Genomic DNA, 18,235 nt, shown 5'->3' with positions numbered 1-18,235 from the left:
AACACACAAATAGTCTTTAAAAGGTTTGACTGTGGCATAATATAGAAGCTAAGAGGCCAGAGCCCGTTCTCTCTTTTGTGCAAATGAGAGCAGGGAACAGAGGAGAGGACTTGGGGAGGGAACTGACACTATGATAAAGTGGCCCCAGAGGAGGATTTATTCACTTCCAAAAGCCCAAACTAACCCCCATCTGCTGCCATCAGGAGAGAGCATTGAGCTACTTGATCCCTGAATGTCTTCCAGCAGCAGCATGTCCCCTTTCTGTGGAAGGCCCTGTGTGTACTTTGCTGACTGTGTACTAGCCCCTCCACCTCCTGTTTATATAACACCACGTAACACCAAAACATCTCCTGTTCAAACTCTTATTCAGAAATTGCTCTTTACAGGTAAGAAAGCTGTAGGCCTATTTCCCCCCTTAGACTAAATAGTGTGCATCACAAACTGTTTTAGGGTTCCAAATCACTGATGTTGTCGGTGAGAAGGAACAATCTAGACATTTCACCTTACTATTCAAGCCTGGGGATTTAAACCCATTTTGAACACATCTATTATAAAGCCATACAAACTCAGCTTTTCCCCAGGGGTGAGTAGCTCCAGGAGAAGGATGAACCAGAAATGGGCAAGCAGCTGCTCAGACATCTTCGTAGGTTACCAAACAGTATTAGTTTTAGCTCTGAATGACATTACCATGTTGTCTATTCATTTTCCACGAATCTGAGGTTTCAAACACTTGGACTTTGCAGCAGGGATCTCAGGCAGAAGCATGGCTGCAGTGTTCAACAAAATCCAACTCCGTTCTCAAAATGACCAAGCTTATCATACTGCAAGCCCTCTAAAAGCCAGGCAGTCAGCGTTGACATGATGAGGTTGTTAGAGCTGAAAACTCACATTTGCTTTTATGCATAGTGAGGAACAGGAAAAACTGAGTTTAAATACTTTAATCCACACACCTTAATCTACAGAGAAATACAGTACAAATAACAAGACAACAAAAAGAGGCATTAGGAATTTCAGTAACAGAGTCAGTGCTGTGAAAAATCTGCATTTACAAACATCTATGAAGAGTATGGAACAGATGTTTCTCAAAAGACCCTTCTGGGAGCTTAAGTCACAAGAGATAGGCCATGATACAACTGACTGAAGACCAAAGGTTTCTTCAGTTTCACTTGCGTTAATGTGGAGTACCACCACAGAACCGGGTGGAGTTCTCTGACCACTGAAGTTGCAGCTTCTTACAGACAGAACCTGGCCCAAGTACTCAAATAATACACATCATCCATGTCATGATTTGAGCAAACATCACAATTACAGGGGGCAATGGCATTATCACCCACCTCAGAAATACTGGATGAAGCCAATGAGGGTGCAAGCAGAGACTTTTCTGAGCCGTTCCACAATCACACTTCCTGTGCCTCCGCAGCAAGTAAAGAACACGATTCTCAGCTTTTATGACTGAGAGTTTTACAGTAATACCTCCTTATCCTCTCATTTCATCCTGCCTTCTTCTAAAAAACAAAGGAAAAACAATTTGGGATTTGAAAGCATCACTTGATGTCAAGAAAAAATTAGCAAATTTTGACTTTAAACATTTACACTGGAGGTTCAATATGATGTTGGCTGGTTGTTTCTTTGCAAGGAAGATCTCATATACTGTACAGCTGCGAGCAGTCAGGTTTGCTCTAAGTTTCTGTTTTCTGAGAAAAGACAGGAATAGTGCAGATGGCTTTTGCTTATGTTTGGGCACTAAATAATACATATCTCAAACTGTACCACAAGGAAACAACTGTTCTGTCAAGAGTACACTGATCACTCCCTTACTGTTCTGTGGGAAACCAAAAGGTCACCTTTCTCAGTTGAAATAAAACCTAATATGTTACAAATTATACTTTTTGATCTACTACATTTTAAGCTCATTTTTTCCCTATTTCGTGCAACTTCAGAATATATGCATAAACACATTCAATACAAATCCCAAGTCACAGCATCACAGTATTTTCAAGCTAAATATCAACTTTTTTTTTTTTTTTGTAAACTGTTAACATGCTGGTATTTTCTTGCAAGTAGTTATTACTGATTTAAAGTTACAGCTCTTAAAAGTAACATTTTTACAGTATTCTGATCACTAATTACTAAATAGAAACAACTACTATACATATTGAAGTTACAAGCTACAAAAATAAAAATCCATTCTGTTTAACTATAAAAATCCTATAAAGAGAAGATGGCTGGAGGTACTCTAAGGATTACAACAGTTGGTAGCAGACAAAATGGCTTTTGAGGGATGTAAACTTTGAAGATACAGAATCCAATACACTCACAATGTAAGTTCCCATTTACTCTTAAAAAGAAAATTTTTATGCTGAAATCTACAAATTGCAAGTGAAACAATGCAAAAAATGAATTACATACAGCAATAAGGGTATACAGCACAGTAAACAGGGCAGTATTAACAAGAAACAAAGTAAAATTTTGAATACATTCATACTTTTGAACAGTTAAGGGCCGGATCCTCAGCTAACGTGAGTCTGCATAACATCACTAGGTTTAGTCAAGGCATGTGGCTTTACTCCAGCTAGAAGTCTCTCCCTGAGATGCCCAAAACCTGAACTGGGAATTCAGCACTCTTAGTGAGATAAAGAAATTTTGATCTAGCCGTGCTTTTAGAACTGTGGCCTAAATGAAGTTGAAATAAATGTGTAAATTCTCTCAATATGCTTAACTGCTAAATGAACAATGGGTCTCTGTTGTCTCATTCCCGTGTTCAAGAGGCAGCTATCATTTCTCAGAAAAAAAGTCAGAGCATTTTTAAATAAGTGGTTCACATTCAACAGGATCAGTTATGTACTAGTATACTCCTAGTATACATCCTAGTTTACTCCTAACTGAAGGGTCAAATCTTTTTTCTTTTCTAAAAGGAAGAAAACTGGTAGTAGTTGGTATGAAATATAGAACAAAAAAGGATTTTCAGTTAGAACACATGCAGATTCCCAAGTGTCCTACTCTTACCCATAGATTAACTAGGTTACAGTGGTGCTCTACCAAAAAGCATTTGTTGCTAAGTAGAAGAGTAACTATTATAACATTGATACCATTATGCCCTTCACAGCTAAGGTACACGTGCTTTAAGGTGTTGGTTTTTTTTTTTCAAACCAGTGAGATAGTGTATGTCATTGTATCAAAGCTGTGAGCTTCAGTGCAACAGGAAGCAGAAGTAGAAGGAACTGGCCAAACTGAAACCAAAACCTTTAACTATCAGTTCTCAGAACCTGTGGAGGATGGGGAGGTTCTTCCCCAGCAGCAAAGAGCAAAAATTGTACTTTCAAAATAGGTCAGGGGGACTGGGAACCTTTGGAGTCCTTTCTAATATCTTCCAGGTGTGGTGATGGTGACTGAAAAGGCCAAACAGGGGGGTTACTGGGCTAAGAATAAGCTGTGTGAAGCCATTCCAATTTTCTTTTCTGACAAGCTAGCTGGCATGAAGGATAAAGTGGATAGAAGAGAAGCTCACTATCCTGATTTCAGCAGAGCTTTTGATACTGTCCCAAATGACATTTTTAGCTGAATGTGAGCCACAATAAAATGAGTAATTACATGACTGAGGCAAAGAAGTACTTATGAGTAGTTGTAACACTTGCAAGACAAAATGTATGGGTGAACAAACTCTAAATCTGAATCAGCTGAAGTTATATACAGAAGAAACTTAATTTACTCTTGCTATAATCATTGCCTCAGTAAGATTATTTTCTCAAAGTGTGTTCAAACATGGTAGCATTTTCTTTTGCAACCAGGAGAAATTCAAGTCTGTTTTCCAGGAGCAAATACTTAAAGCTTCTAACTAAAGTAAATGGTGTTTCAAGTTGCTTAGTGCCTAAGAAGAGAAAGACCTGGGGAAAAAAAAAAAAAAAATGTATGAAGGGGCAACATTGAGAGTGAACATATAACGAGTATCAAATGCATAAATTATGCTATACAGTCTTTACATTATGAACACGAAACGCAATTGATAACAGTGCAGAGAAAAATTTCAAATTTGAACATAATTCCAAATTAGTTTGAAACAGAAATATTGCCATTGCAGTAGAAAGAAAACACAAGACTATGTTCTTTAATAACTGCAATAATTCCAAAGTGCTGTTAAGAACATGCTCTAAATACTACCCTGCTTTAAACACCAGAAAAAACAGACACACTTAGAAAAAAATACAAGTGAATGCTTTTCAGCTGTATCTGAAGACTGCAAGTTTGGACTTCAGACACCTTTTTAAAAAGTCCAGACACAGAGAAAGATCCAAAATGCAGGTGGCGTTTGAAACAGTTTAACCCTGCTATGAATTGCTGAAGTGAAAACACAAAGTAAAACAAAGCCTATGAGGAGAACTTCTATGCACATGGAAATACGCATACACATCCTCTCAGTGTGTGTGTAAACAAGTGAGGTGTGAGCACGGCAGGAAGGTCATGGAAGGGCTCTCCACACAAGTTTTGTGTATTGCATGTCACAGGACTGAGAACCTACAGTAAAGACAGTTATTGGAATCTGACCAAACTTGAGCGAAGCTAGTATATGCAGCAATAAAACTTAAAAATAAACTTCGTGAATTTACTTTTGAGTGCTTGACAACTGACGTTATTAATCAACCTGTACATTTTACACAACGGTATACTGTATGGAGACTCCCAGAAGAAACTATTAATTATTTGTCTTTTTGAAACATTGCTTTCACTATTTTTCCAATGTTAACCATTAACAGGGTAGGGAAAAATTCTTCAGTGCAGGACACGAGATCCAGCTGCAGTGTACCCTCTTCTGGATAGAGAACATACTGCAGCATTTTCAGGTTTCCACTCTTTTTGCAGAGCTACAGAATAGCTATTTGTACTGGTGCTTTACATGCACCTACAACGTTAAAAAAGTGTGTAACAGCTTTACAGTCACAACACACACATGACAACATTAAGCAGCTACAGCTATATTACAAATCAGAGAAGTTCATTTACGCTAGCATTAGAACTTGGAGCCCATTGCTGACATTTACTGTTGGTCTAAAACTTAAAAGAGTTTCACAAAAGTAACTCAAAACAGGCTTTCACCCAATTTGCAACATACTGGAAAGGAGGATACATTAAAATCAAAGAACAGCATGTGGGAAACAGCAAGACTTCCCAACAGATTCTAGTGGTAACGCTGTATGTTTAAAGAAATTTTTTTATCATGCACATGAAAGCTACATATAGTTACAATAGAAGGATAACCCCATGTCTGACTGGAAATTAGACACTTCAACCTACAGAATATTCTCCAAACCATAAACACAATTTTACAAGACACTTCCCCATGCTTACAACGGCTACATTTCCTACCCATCATTTGCTGCAATCACTAACAGTCAATTTGTGAAACACAAACTTCACTTCTACATGCAAGGGGATGATCTGTCCAATACAAACAAGACCATTTACCAGGGGTTTTCCCAAACAAGCACCCAATCAGATGCTACTTGCACTTCTGATGCTCCTTTGTTTCTCCAAAAGGAATGATGGATTTACATTTCCCAGAGAAAATTTCACAGGGTTAGGACTGGACTCCTAGCAAGCCGCAGTAAGCGGGAGGATCTTGCCTGCACAAACACAGTACAACATCACTGGTACCCACTCAGGCAAAGCACAAGCAGAGAAGCCAGCTCACCTACTGGAAAAAAGGGAGGCTTCCAAAGTCTTGGCATTGATTAATTTTTTTCTAGACGTCAGAAGTTCAAAGAGTGGAGCAGTTAAAGGTTCTTAAGCTATAAAACAATTTGAATAATCATTTGGTCAATTTGAGTAATCATCTGATCAACTTCAGGTCACTCTTTAAACTGTATTATGAATAGTTTAGATGAAGTAGCCAGTGGTGTCATTTCTCTTGAGAAAATACTGCCTTTCATAGCACATACCCTGCTTTTCCAGAGAAGTGTAATTTGTTTGTAAACAACAGTTACGTAAGAACCATAGCATAGAACTTAACTATTTTTAGGATGCTGATGGTTAGACGTTATTAAAAAAAAAATTAGTAACTAGTAAGATTTTTGAAGCTAATACAAATTGAACCTCATAACTAAAAAAAGAAGGGTAGTGGATTTATCTAACATAGTATACTTCTGGGTATTTTAAACACTTTTACATAGATTTAACTATTAATGTGTTCTCTATATTTACATACAATAAAATAATTAAGATGAGGTGTATAACGCTAATGAATATGGAATTTACAAATGGCTTCTGCTTTACAGTTCATTACGCTCTAATCACATTTTCAGACAGCTATAAATTCACTGATAATCAGTAGTATTTAAGATTTGAGTACATACACTTTCTACAATGAAATCCATCAAGTTAAAAATGCTCTTCAAAGAGGGTTACAATTGAAGGTTTTAAAAATACTGACTTTGCCAAGGTTTCAATAAATTATTTTAAAATATAAATAGTTCATTCACCATTAATGCAAACATCATTTTATAGATTGTTGAAAAACAGTTTCATTTTACAAAACCTAGAAACACAGCCTACTTTACCCAATGGTATCGCTTTCAATTAGCATAAAGAAAAAAAAAAAAAGATTGGGGGAGTTTCAACAACAGCAGCAACATTCAAAGTTCAGACCAGAGCTCTCAACTTCTCTTACGATCTTGGCTTATGCAGTATACATTCAGCACAAATTCTCTTCCTACTTGGAAGATAACTTTCAGTAACTCAACTGGACTTAACTGAATTACTTGGTGACAAATTCATAGCTCTCACCTGCTGCAGGCTTAAAATACCAACAGAAAAGAAAAAAAGAAGCAGGCTTTTACCTCTGTTAATGATGAGGATGTTTTAACCTGAGAAGCTTTTAACCTGAGAAGCTTCAGATATGCCAGACTGACAGTTTCTGTGTACTGTTGGATGTGTTCTTAACCTCTATCAGTATAGACGACCAATCTTTTTCTCACCCTATATTCGTATGGGAAATGAAGTTTCAGGTCCAACAGGGTATCTTTGACCCCCTAAGAGCCAGTCAGAAAACAAGCTTCCATGCTTTTTTTCACAATCAGATCATACACGAGTGCCAGAACTTGCTAACCTCTGCAAACTTAGCTCTTGACCTCTACACTTAGAATTGAAACAGTTAACAGACTGACTTACTATTGATCATTTTCAGGTAATTATGAAACAAGATCCTTAACAAGCCTTTAAAAAAAACCCCACATTTGCCAATCATAACCCTTGTCTAAACAGCTAAAAAAAGACAGCTCCTTTGTCCAAGTTTTCCTCCAAAAAGCCTCCTAAAGAACTACGATGTTGCTATTTACAAAAATTAGAATTAGTCTCTCACTGAACTGAAGCAGTCAGTCACAGGATCATTCAGTGCAAGTCATGGTACAGTTATTCTGAAGTTGTATCTTGGGTACTCGGGACCTCAGGAGTACTCCATCTATGGCTTACAAAGCCACTGAAAAAGGTCATTCGCTAACAGAACATTTCCAGAAACCTTTGGTCCAAAAGCATCTTTCTTGCTAACCACCTCCCCAAGACCCTGTGCTCTCCCAGTTGAGCCTATTAGATATACACTGCACAAGCATGTGCACAGGAAAGTATTTTTGTCTTGCTCCCAAGAAGAGATGTCAGCCAGGAGCAGACTGTTTTCAGAAAATCAGCCCACATCCTACTTGGTCTGGTTTTCTGTTCTGGAACTGTTCTGGGGAAGAGGGCAGGTGGAAGCAGGCCGAACTCCCAGCTGTTCCCCTTTCCAAGGGTATCAAACATTTTGCATACTATATTGGGTGTGTGCAGAAGATCTGATTCCACAGCAAGGAAAGTTGTAGTAGCTGTCTCTTTCCTGGCATTAACCAACTTCTCCAGCTAGAAAGGCTGGGCATCACCACCAATCTAAAAGGCAAAACAGTTGTGGTAATTCAGCTGTGAAAGTTTTCATGAACATAAAAGCATGGCTTTTTCGTCAGCTCTAGTTCATTCACACATATGAACCTTTCGGCATAAACCTTAATCTAGAGTAGGTGTTCTCAGTGGTTTTAATGAGCTGAAGTTCATCGCTGTATTACACTAAATTCCACAAAATCTATACATCTTCATCCGTCTGTTCTCTCACGTGGTCTTGCTCAGACACGCTGGAAGCGTCATCATCCGTTTGCTCACCGGAGTGATACAACATCAGTGCATGTGTCTTATGAGTTATGGTAACAGTGCAGGGCCCCTGAGCCCACGGCTCTCCATCCACCTGCATCGGCATCTTTGAACTCTTCAGGATCAGCTGGTACCAAACAGAAGAACACACAATCACAGCAGTTCAAAGTAGCTCTGAAGATACCTTTTACAACTACAACATACTGATGCTGTAGGGTTTCAGCCTGGCCAGGGAGAAACTTTGTGTTTAATTAGTTGCACTCATAGGCCACCAACCACAGCAATGGAGGACAAATTCAAGAGGACTGTGAATTATGACATCATTAATTTTTACTAAGCAAGAGAACCATCTAGCTCAACTGCAAACTGCAACTTCGGATCAGACAGTTGAGTGCTTGAGATTCTACACTGTGTGTTAAAAAAATATTTAGGGAGACAGGTTCATGAACACCACTTACCCTCACTGTATGTGCCTGCCCTAGGCGAACAGGATTTGCTAGCTTCACCTGAATCTGGGCACAGTGGAAAGAACCATGAACGCCAACAACTTCCAGAAGTCCATCATCATGTCTATGAATTAAGGAAGGAGACTCTTTTTAGTGATGCTCATGAGCTCTAGAATACCTGTCCAAATATTACACAGTTCTGTTATGGCTATTTCTATAGAGAAGACAAATGTTATTCTACAAATATGTTTAAACTGTCTATTTGTGCTGAACAACAAACCACACTGAACGGCAAAGGAAGCCATACAAAAATGCAAGTATAGAGCAGTACAGCAGCCGGTACACCCTAGCTGGCTTCCAGAAGTGATGGCTATATGACTTTCCAACGCTCATTGAGCATTTGGAAGAGAAATCCACTGTGGGCCTTAAATTTGTAGAATTTTCTCTTTTCACTCAATTATTAATCTACAGGGAAATCTTTCAATGGCTTAATTTTTTAGATTTTGGTAAAGGACCTTGCCCAAATATTTTTTAGAAAGCCAGGATCATAAGCCTCATAACAGAAATATGAAGTATATTTATATATATATGGCTTCTGAAGAAGGAAGTCACAAGAAGGAATAAGTAATGTACCCACCTAGTCCCCTCTTTAATATTGCTCCAGCCAACTTACTCAAGCATGGGAATCAAATTTTTGGCTTGATTTGGTTTTACTTCATATTTTAACTCTATTAAGATGTGTTCTTTTATATTCTGAAATGGATGTATCTTCTACTTTTTGAAGACTACCTTTATTTTTAATAGCTTCTTCAACACTATTGCTTAATCATGCCAGACATTTTGAGAAGGTCTTAAAACAAACTTGATGTGTGGGATGCACTTAGTCCAAGACTCTGACATGAGGAAAATAAAAAAATCTGAGATAGCCTACTGTCACAAAGAATCCTTCTGACTTTCAGACAAGTCTGGCTACATAAGCACAGCCTGCTGGAGGGAATTGCTTACACTGCAAGAACTGTTAAAGGAAAAAAAAAAAAAGATGCACTGTGTACCTTGCCAAGGGGTAAGGTTCATCACCCATTCCTTCCCACAGCCTACAGCCACCTCCCCAGTATCCAATATTCAGGACAATGATGCCTTCCAAATTGGGCAACTCAATTCTCTCACCATCCAACTCTAGCTTTAAAGACAAACAGAAGTTAATTACTGTGGACAAAATTCAGTACTTCAATATAAGCTAGTTATTCTCTTTATGCATTTAACGGGCTTTCACTTTAAGAAAAACTGGCCCTGTACAAACAGAACGTGTTTTCTTTTCATACTTTTAAAAAAACTTCTGATTTCACAAGATATCCTAAGCTGTAATAAATTTCTGTTAATAGAGAAAAGAAAAAGGAACTCTCACTTACATAAGTTTCTGGTGCTAAGGCAAATTTTATCTGAATACCAGTACTTGAACTCATAGAACTGAGTCAAGGCCAGAAAAAAATTTAGGAATTTTCAGTAAGCTTAAAAACATGAATTCCATGAAGTAAGCTGCAGATAGCAAAGGGAACATCAAAACTATTCCAAGTCCAGAGTCACCCTTGTAGAAATATCATATAGGTATAAACTGCAAAGCTTTTCCCCTTTCCTTTCACAAGGTAAGTCTTTACACCCCTCTGATTGCCCAGAGAATAAGCAAGTTAAAAAAAACTTACCTCAACCTTTTTGTTAAGATCTTTACATTCTTGTACTAAGCAGTCTTTGGTTCCATAAAAAAAATAAACAGCCTATAAAAACAAAACAGGGAGAACAGAAAACACTGTTAGAAAAACAATGCATATGAAGACTATTTGAAAGAGTCATATATAGTTATTGTTCTGCAAACCTTATCTAAAATTCATATGTAACGTATGTGCACATCTTTCAACTACACTTTCTCCTGAGATAGGGTAGGACTTGCCCAGGAAACTTGCTTTCCACTTTAAAAGGAAATAGGGAATGTCCTTAACCCATTAAGTTTCAAAGCGAATGATACATTCTGAACAAAAATTGAACAAACAGCATATTCTGTAGGCAAGCAAGTAGAAGCAAGGCAAAACACTGGTGAGTGGGCTGGAAACATGTTTTACCCATGGAATCCTCTCCTCAAGAAAAATGAGTTCAAACTCTTAAAACAGCATGAAAGGAAGGAGGGGAGTAAGTCAATGTAAAGCAAAAAATAGCCTTAAGTCAACTCAACAACTACAAGGAGAAAACGTCACTGTACCAAACACACCTTGTTAATAATTCTGCTGGAAAACAGAGAGGGAGTCTTCTCACGATGAGCATGAAAATTTAAAGCCATGAGAGCATCAGGTCCTATAGAAAAGTAGTTGTTCATTGTGAATACCTGTAAGACAGAACTTCTAGTTATGGTCTTATTAAATATCACTATTAGGATTTAAAAGTCACAACATTTAATGGGAAGTAGGTAACCAGAAAAGTAAGTATAAACATACAGATATTCCATAGAATCCCTATTTATACTTGCAAGCCATACCTTTGGTTTCCTTAAGTTATAGTATCCTTTGTTTGTTACTTGAACCTTCCATCTGAAAAACAACAGCCATTACTTAGACTCATGACAGACTGTTCTCACTTAGTATCAAAACTGTAGCTCAGAATCTTGTATGTATATTGGGATCAAGTCAAAAGATTCAAATTTAGTTAAATTATGAAAGAATTAAGCCTTGTAGAACAACTAAATAAAGACTAATTTTGGACCTCAGCTATTTTGCAGTTCCCTCCAGCAATACTTGTGCTTCTTTACATATACTACTGCAACTGAGTATCAGTAGAGCTACAGAAGTATTTGGTTCTATAGAGTTTATCTTTTCACTGTTACTTACCTGTCTAGTTTGATTCCATCTGCCTCCATGACATTTTGTAAGATTTGTTCTACAGGGACTTCTCCAGCATAACCTGCACCCCAGCCCAGTGTATTAGACAGGTCATTACCTGTTCCCAGAGGTAAAATTGCAACTTGTGGAATATAACGTTCTTGCCCCTAGGATACAAAACCACTGCATATTAGCTCCTTCTTCAGCACTCACTTTCTCCCTTTTATCCCCAAATGTTCAGGTTAGATAAATATAAATCTTCACAGCAGCTTGTTACACAGTGCAGAGCAATAGAGCTGACAGAGTTAGTATAGCAGATAGCACACTAAAGTACTTAGTGTAGGGATAATGCAAAGGAGGGAAATGTTAAACCATTGTGAGAAGAGAGAATACAAACACAATACGGAAACAATGCATTATTAAATACTGAACAGAGTATTCCTTGCTTTGGACCTAGAAGTGGAAGCCTGAACTTCTCATCTGATTTCCCGACTACATGCTGCTGACTTGCTGCAGCCATGGTAAGTTACTAACGCTATTCCTGCACGTACCTCTGGGAAGTGATACCAACACTGAGAGAGACATAACAGACAAGGCTGTGACCCATAAGACACCAACATGCTCTCAGAAGACTGAAGTGAAGTTAGCTCTAAAACAACAGATGCACATAATACTAGAGTATTCGACCATGGACAGAAATTCACATGCTCAAAGAGGGAAAGTCAGTATCTAAGTTTCAGAGATGCCACACACACACACACACAGAGATCCAACTGTCATGAACAGACAGAGCAGATGAGAATCACCTCTGCAGATCACAGAGGAAGGGACAGAGGCAGACATTCAAAATGGCCACCTCTGCAAAGGTCTTTGCTCTCTTTACCACAGAGGGTGAACAGTTATTTCAGATGTACTATGGCCTTTGAAATTCAGCTGTGAAAAGTACCTGGAATAAGTGGTTACTACAGTTTCAAGAAGGGTTATCAGCCAGGTAACCTGTATTTGAAAGTCAAGATAAATGACAGGAGCAAATAACCTACTGCTGATAATAAAAAGGTTTTGCTGATAACCTCAACAGTATTTATGTAACTCCAATGACTCAGTCCGAATACTTGGAAACAAAGAACCCAGATTTCATCAACTATATGGGCTCTGAGGGACAACATATCAAGTATCCAAGACCAAGTAAACATATATTAGTTAACCTTTACAGTTACACTTTGTTGTATTTCTACTTTATCAGTACATAAAATTCTCTAAGAACCTCAGTTTGACTATGCATGAAGTTGTAATAATGGCCTTCAACTACAAAATTTCATGTATTAACAAGAAAGCTGCAGGGAAAAAAAAAAGACAGTTATACAAGAAGAGTAACTTTCTGCCTTTTATCACTAGACAAAAAATTTATTAGGTAAAGCACCGATGCCCTAGTAATTATTCTTCATTCTTAATTTTCTTAAGAGTTCTTAGTAGTACTCTGTAAACTGGAATACCTTCCATTTCAAATCAACAGTAAACATACAGCTTATTTTTTCCTTCTCTACTTGCTGTTAATAGGTGAGGCTGCAGACTGGCAGACTCTTTAGAATATATGATAAAGAGCAGAAGCAAATTACTGCACTCATTCGTGCTCTGGCAATATAACCAGTACAGCCAGCAAAATGATGAGGTGGTTATAGGAGACTGAGCATGCTGGGAGAAATACCCAGTCAGAACACATTAGCTATTATTAGCGATGCCATTTACGACAAAATAAATCTGTTTAGACAAAAAGAGGAAAGAAAATGCATAAAATATTCTGCAGCTTGTTCTTTTCTTCTTTTACAGAAAAGAACGACTTTACATAAAATCTGAAGCTTTCATATTTTTCTTGAACTACAGGGACTCGTAACAAGATGCATTCCCCCCCTCCCCAATATGAATAAGCAATTCTGCAAATATTTCTCTGTAGGCTTATTCAGGAAGATGAAAATAATAAATGCAGGTAAGAGATTAGGTATAGCACTTCAGCAGCTCCAAAACTCATTTCACCATAAGAAATCTTTTAATTTAAAACACAATACCTTTATCTTCATTTCATCAATTGCATCCAGGACCCAGCCTACTGTGCCATCCCCACCACAGACAAGAACTCTGACAGCATTGCAAGGCAGCAAGGTACAAAGTTGGAGTGCTTTAGCAGGTGCAATTTTGCTTAGATCAAAAACCTAGAAGAAAAGAAAATAAGGAGTTCTGTAAGTTCACAGAACATGATTCAGGATTTGCCTCACAGATAAACAACTTCACACAGTTAATTCTAATGCTAAACAAAGATTCTCCATTTACAATATTACATTAGCAAATGAGCTGTCTTGACTTCTTTGAGCAGGACTTGGCTTCCCAAATTCACAACAGAGCTCCAGCTGCCTCATTAGGTATAAATGCCATTGATAAAACTGAGCTGACAAGAGTCCTAAGAAAAGTCTGTATCTAGAGGCATTATGATGAATTCTGTAAAGATGAAAGACTTCAGATAAAAGTTATTTTTAAATACTCAGCATACAAAGAGGTTTATTCTTTAAAGCCTGATTGGGATGCATTTAAACCAAACACATAGTGATGTCTATCAGGCTGTATTCTAAGGCTGGGTTTTGAACTTCAAAGGAATAGTCTTTAAGGTGCAGCCAGGAAATCCAAGGAACAACTGACTGCCTTACGTCAACATCCTGTGCCATCCCAGTGGATTTTAAGGGGAAAGCGGCAACACAAAGCAGCAACTGTAAACACTGACGTTTTCACAAGCAACGTGAGGATTTAAACAAATACAGGTTTCAAATTAAGAAGATCTAAATACTTCATTTTCTAAAAACTGCACACTATTTCAAGAGCCAGATACTTCTCATTAACAGGATTACTGCATGTGTTACTATGAACAAAAAATCGGACCAGTATTAGAACCATAACAAACTGGGGGGTGGGAGGAGCCTCTGCACTTTTGGTCTCTCTACATAAAGCTATTCTTTCCAAAAGAACAAACTGCATGAATTTGTTTTCTTTACCGATCTTCCCCAAGATCCTACTGCCATTGTGTAAGCAAAGTGATGTTTATTCTAATTTAAACTTTTATTTATTATAGTGGCTTTTCACTGTAAATACCTGAACGGGGTTCAGCAGAATTTTAAATTCTCCTAGCAAAGTTTCACCCATGTTGTTTCCACTACGAGTATTAGCCAGTATGATTACTGGCATCCAGTGTTTTCTGCAGTAAGGTACTACCTGCAAAAAGGTGAAAGTCAGTCAGTGACACAAATACTGTACATTTGAAACTGTTTAAAGCCTTGCTCCATAATCTGTCCCCTGTAAGTGCTGAAATGAGGAAGTGACCAATTAGTCTGAAGTAGTCAAAACAGAAACAAATAATTCTGACACACCAAGGTTGAAGATTTCTGTTCTACAGTGCCTAAAACAAACACTACAATGTTATGAACACAGTAGTAGAAAAATCACAGAAATGTTCAACAAGTCCCAGTGTTGTTTTGGAATAACAAAATCCAAATGCCTGCTGATGCTTTAACTACCATGTCGATAAAATGACAAACACCTCCAAATCAACACTGCAAGTACTTCATATGTATTGAAACATTTACCTGACAGTTATTAACCTGATAACATATTGAGTTCAAGTTTTCACGTGTGGGGTGGCTGGTTGGTTTTTTTTGTTTGTTTTTCTTTTTTCAATACATTATAAAACCAAGAAGCAGTAGACAATTACCTTTTCGTAATTTGTCCTTTTGTCTTTACGCATCTGGTTGATCGTAGACAAGTAGTATGGTGGAATAATTAAATCTCTGAATTCTCCAAATGTGCACTCCTCAGTCTTTAAACAATCCATCATGCATTCATCATGTACAGTGTACTGACACCACACACATCTGGAAAAAAGACCAAAAACCATGAAAAAATCCTCAAACAACAGGCACTTCATTCTTGCTCATTTATTTTAGATAGACTAACTTTCTGAGAAGTCCTTATGTTTACATGCACCATTGTAAGTAATATTTTAAGCATGTTACAGAGAAAACAATGCATTCCCTGGAAGTTTACATGACTAAGTCCTGGCTACAGAAAATTACCTAATTTGTTTATGTGCTTGCAAGTCTAGAAAAGCATTTGAATTCTGTGGAAAAAAACCCCAACAGTTTTAAATTAATTCTTTTTAACTCCAAAACCAGGTGCTATAAATACCCTCTCGCACTGTCTGCAATATTAAGTTATGCTGAGAGCTTGTATGAGAAACTGAACTCCTATCCATCCTTAAAGAGCACAGCAAAAAGACTAGAGTTCAATTCAATAAAGTGTTACTAGTAACATTAATTAATAAATGTCTTAAGATTGATAATACCCCTTTAAGTCTGAAACCTAAAAGGTTACATGGTACTGTACAAGGCTGATAGGATTTTGTTACGCGAAACCACTCAGCTTTTTGACCTGTTATAAAAGCTGTCCTGGAAAACAGACTAGAACAAGAGGAAATATTGCTGCATCCACTGCCAGCCTCTGCAGAATGTCGATGCTCATTTGCTACATCCAAAGCCTTGGTCTAAGCAGCTGTGAAAGCTATTTTTGGAGTTCTTCTGACTAATCCAGCACACGACTAGAGCAGCAATGATACTTGCACTGTGCCGTGACTTTCTTTTCCTCTTCTTCCTTCATTCTTTGCCTCCAAAATCCTCTCCTTCCCTCCTCTCCTATGCACATTCTCTCTCAAGGTTTTGCTTCTGATGGTATGCTCATCTACCCTGTAATTCTGCTTACTTACCAAGCAATTTGACAGTACCACACAGAAGCAGAGCAAAGTGGAAAGATCCTTTGAGAAGACTGAAGTAACACCTACCTTGTGCCCAGGACCTGGACCACTAGCACTCTATTTTGGCATAACATGCCACTATGTGTCACGCTCACAACTTTGTAAGCTGCCTTACTGATGACAGTGCAAGACCATTCAATGGTTCTTTGAAATTTTTTAATACTCTTACCACAAACTTTAACAGTAAATTATATTACAGCAGCTTTTAAAACTTCCCATTAGCTTTTTTCTGAGCATCCTCAAAAATAAACCAGCTATAAGATAGTCGTTTGTTACACTGAGCAGATGCCAGTTTTGCAGAGATGTGTACACATTTTGGTGCTCTCGACTGTGAGCTGTGCCAGTCAAATTGTTCAGGCTATCCACTGTACAAATGGCAAGTGTGTTAGAACCTTCGTAAGGTCATCCCCTAAAATATAAACTCTCTTGGACACAGAGAACCTTTTATATGTAATTATACAGCAGCTAGCACATCATGCTGGAGTAACGCAATTAAGAGAACAAGCGGACACGAGATGCAATGCCATACTCTTAATCTATAACTCAAATTACCCAAAAGCATCCATTTTAATTTTTAGATTCTTTTAAGTTGTTTTTTTTAAGTTTCATATTTGACTACTGCAGGATCTCCTTCGGGGTAACGTGTTCCAATAACCCTGTGGAAAATACAATACTGATATAGCACTGTACTTCCTCATAAAAATTCACATTCCCTTGCAGTACCTGTAGTCGCAGAGCTTGGGCTGTGTGCCGCACTGTTGTGTGCATATCATGCAGCAGCTGCAGAGCGGGACGTTGCCCCTGATCCAGTGGTGTGGCATAGAGCTGTGGGCACCATTGCTCCTCATCATAATTTCCTTGCAGAGGAAAAGCTGGTCAGCCTTCTTGAGGCACGCTTCGCTGACACGCAGCCCGCAGCAGTTGCAGAAAGCACCCCGAAGGATGTGCTCAGCACACACGCAGCAGTAGGAGGGCTGGCCAAAGAGGTATGTGTAGTGCCAGTCATGCTTGCTCTTGCGAAAGATGTCTCGTATCAACACCTGCCGCCGGGACCGCTGGAAGCTGCACCACAAGGTGATCAGCACCGGCAGGATCACAGAGCACAGAGTCCAAAACACCAAACTCCAGTCTGCGACGACCGAGGAGGAAGAGCCGCTTCTGCTCCCCGTGCCTTCCATGCCTCAGCAGCTCAGCCGCGCCAGCCTAACCCCTCACGCCAGCCGGGCAGGCAGCAGGGCGAGCGCGGGAGCGGCCCCCTAGTTCAAGGAGCCAACGCGCCGCTTCATGAAGCATCTTTTAATCCCTTATCAGGGCTAAGCACCTCTCTGCCCCCACACCCGACCCTCCACCCAGCACAAGGATTTCGCTGCTGGCCAGGTGCGAGCGGCCCCTCCGCTGCCCGCGCGGGCCTAGCGGCCTCCTCCCGGCCCGGCCCTTCCCTCACCCGCCCCCGCCAGGCGGGAGCCGCCACAGGGCTCTGGCTGCCCCCACGGGCCCCTCGGCGGGGCGCGGAGGAGGCGGAGGGACACACCGCCCCGCGCCGCCGCCCCGGGCCCCTCACACTACCTCCCCTCAGGCCGCCGCCCGCCGCGCCCCCCTCCGCCCCGGGCCGCCGCCGTCCGCGCTCGCCCCGCGCCCGCTTCGCCCTCCGCAGCGCGGCGGGGGCTCCCGGCGGCGGCTCCCCGCGGCCGCCTGCGCTGGGCTGAGGGGCGGCCGCACCGCGGGAGGAGGCGAGCGGCGGCGGGGATGCGCGGGGCGGCGGAAGCGGAAGCGGCAGAGGGCGGTTGCCAGCCGACGGGCGCCGCCCGGAAACGGGCGGGGGGTTCGTCACCGGTTTATCACGACTTATCGCCCGCAGCTGCCGGCAGTCGCGATAGCGCGGCCCAGCCTCGGCGGGAGCTCGCCGGGCCACAGGGCCG

At 39.9% G+C, this 18,235-nt stretch overlaps 1 protein-coding gene across 3 annotated transcripts; it reads right to left on the bottom strand.

Moving 5' to 3' along the window:
• Window positions 1–923: 923 nt before the first annotated feature.
• DGKE (diacylglycerol kinase epsilon) lies at window positions 924–17,839 on the bottom strand. 3 transcript variants are annotated; one of them, XM_074846849.1, is made up of 11 exons: window positions 17,040–17,839; window positions 15,222–15,381; window positions 14,606–14,725; window positions 13,534–13,677; window positions 11,480–11,637; window positions 11,131–11,182; window positions 10,867–10,980; window positions 10,307–10,378; window positions 9,659–9,786; window positions 8,619–8,730; window positions 924–3,884 (listed from the first exon to the last, which is right to left on the bottom strand). In XM_074846849.1, exons 1-11 carry the CDS (start codon window positions 17,492–17,494, stop codon window positions 3,738–3,740), a joined length of 1,662 nt encoding a protein of 553 aa, XP_074702950.1. In that variant the 5' UTR covers window positions 17,495–17,839; the 3' UTR covers window positions 924–3,737. The 3 variants fall into 3 exon arrangements, with proteins under 3 accessions (XP_074702950.1, XP_074702951.1, XP_074702949.1); XM_074846850.1 differs by having other exon boundaries at window positions 924–1,505; window positions 17,040–17,838; XM_074846848.1 differs by having other exon boundaries at window positions 924–8,287; window positions 17,040–17,837.
• Between the last annotated feature and the right edge of the window lie 396 nt (window positions 17,840–18,235).

This window comes from Strix aluco, chromosome 21 (genome assembly GCF_031877795.1).
Source record: "Strix aluco isolate bStrAlu1 chromosome 21, bStrAlu1.hap1, whole genome shotgun sequence".
Taxonomy (NCBI): Eukaryota; Metazoa; Chordata; class Aves; order Strigiformes; family Strigidae; genus Strix; species Strix aluco.
Note: the sequence above shows the minus strand (reverse complement) of the source record. Positions and strands in the feature narration are given on the sequence as shown.

Excerpts from the sequence above, each read along its gene's own strand:
- DGKE (XM_074846848.1), bottom strand. The coding sequence starts at position 17,494 with ATGGAAGGCACGGGGAGCAGAAGCGGCTCTTCCTCCTCGGTCGTCGCA. Across the intron at positions 14,726-15,221 it reads AAAGGACAAATTACGAAAAG|GTAGTACCTTACTGCAGAAA; the intron begins GTAATTGTCTAC and ends ACCTTTTTGCAG. Across the intron at positions 11,183-11,479 it reads GATGGAATCAAACTAGACAG|ATGGAAGGTTCAAGTAACAA; the intron begins GTAAGTAACAGT and ends GTTGTTTTTCAG.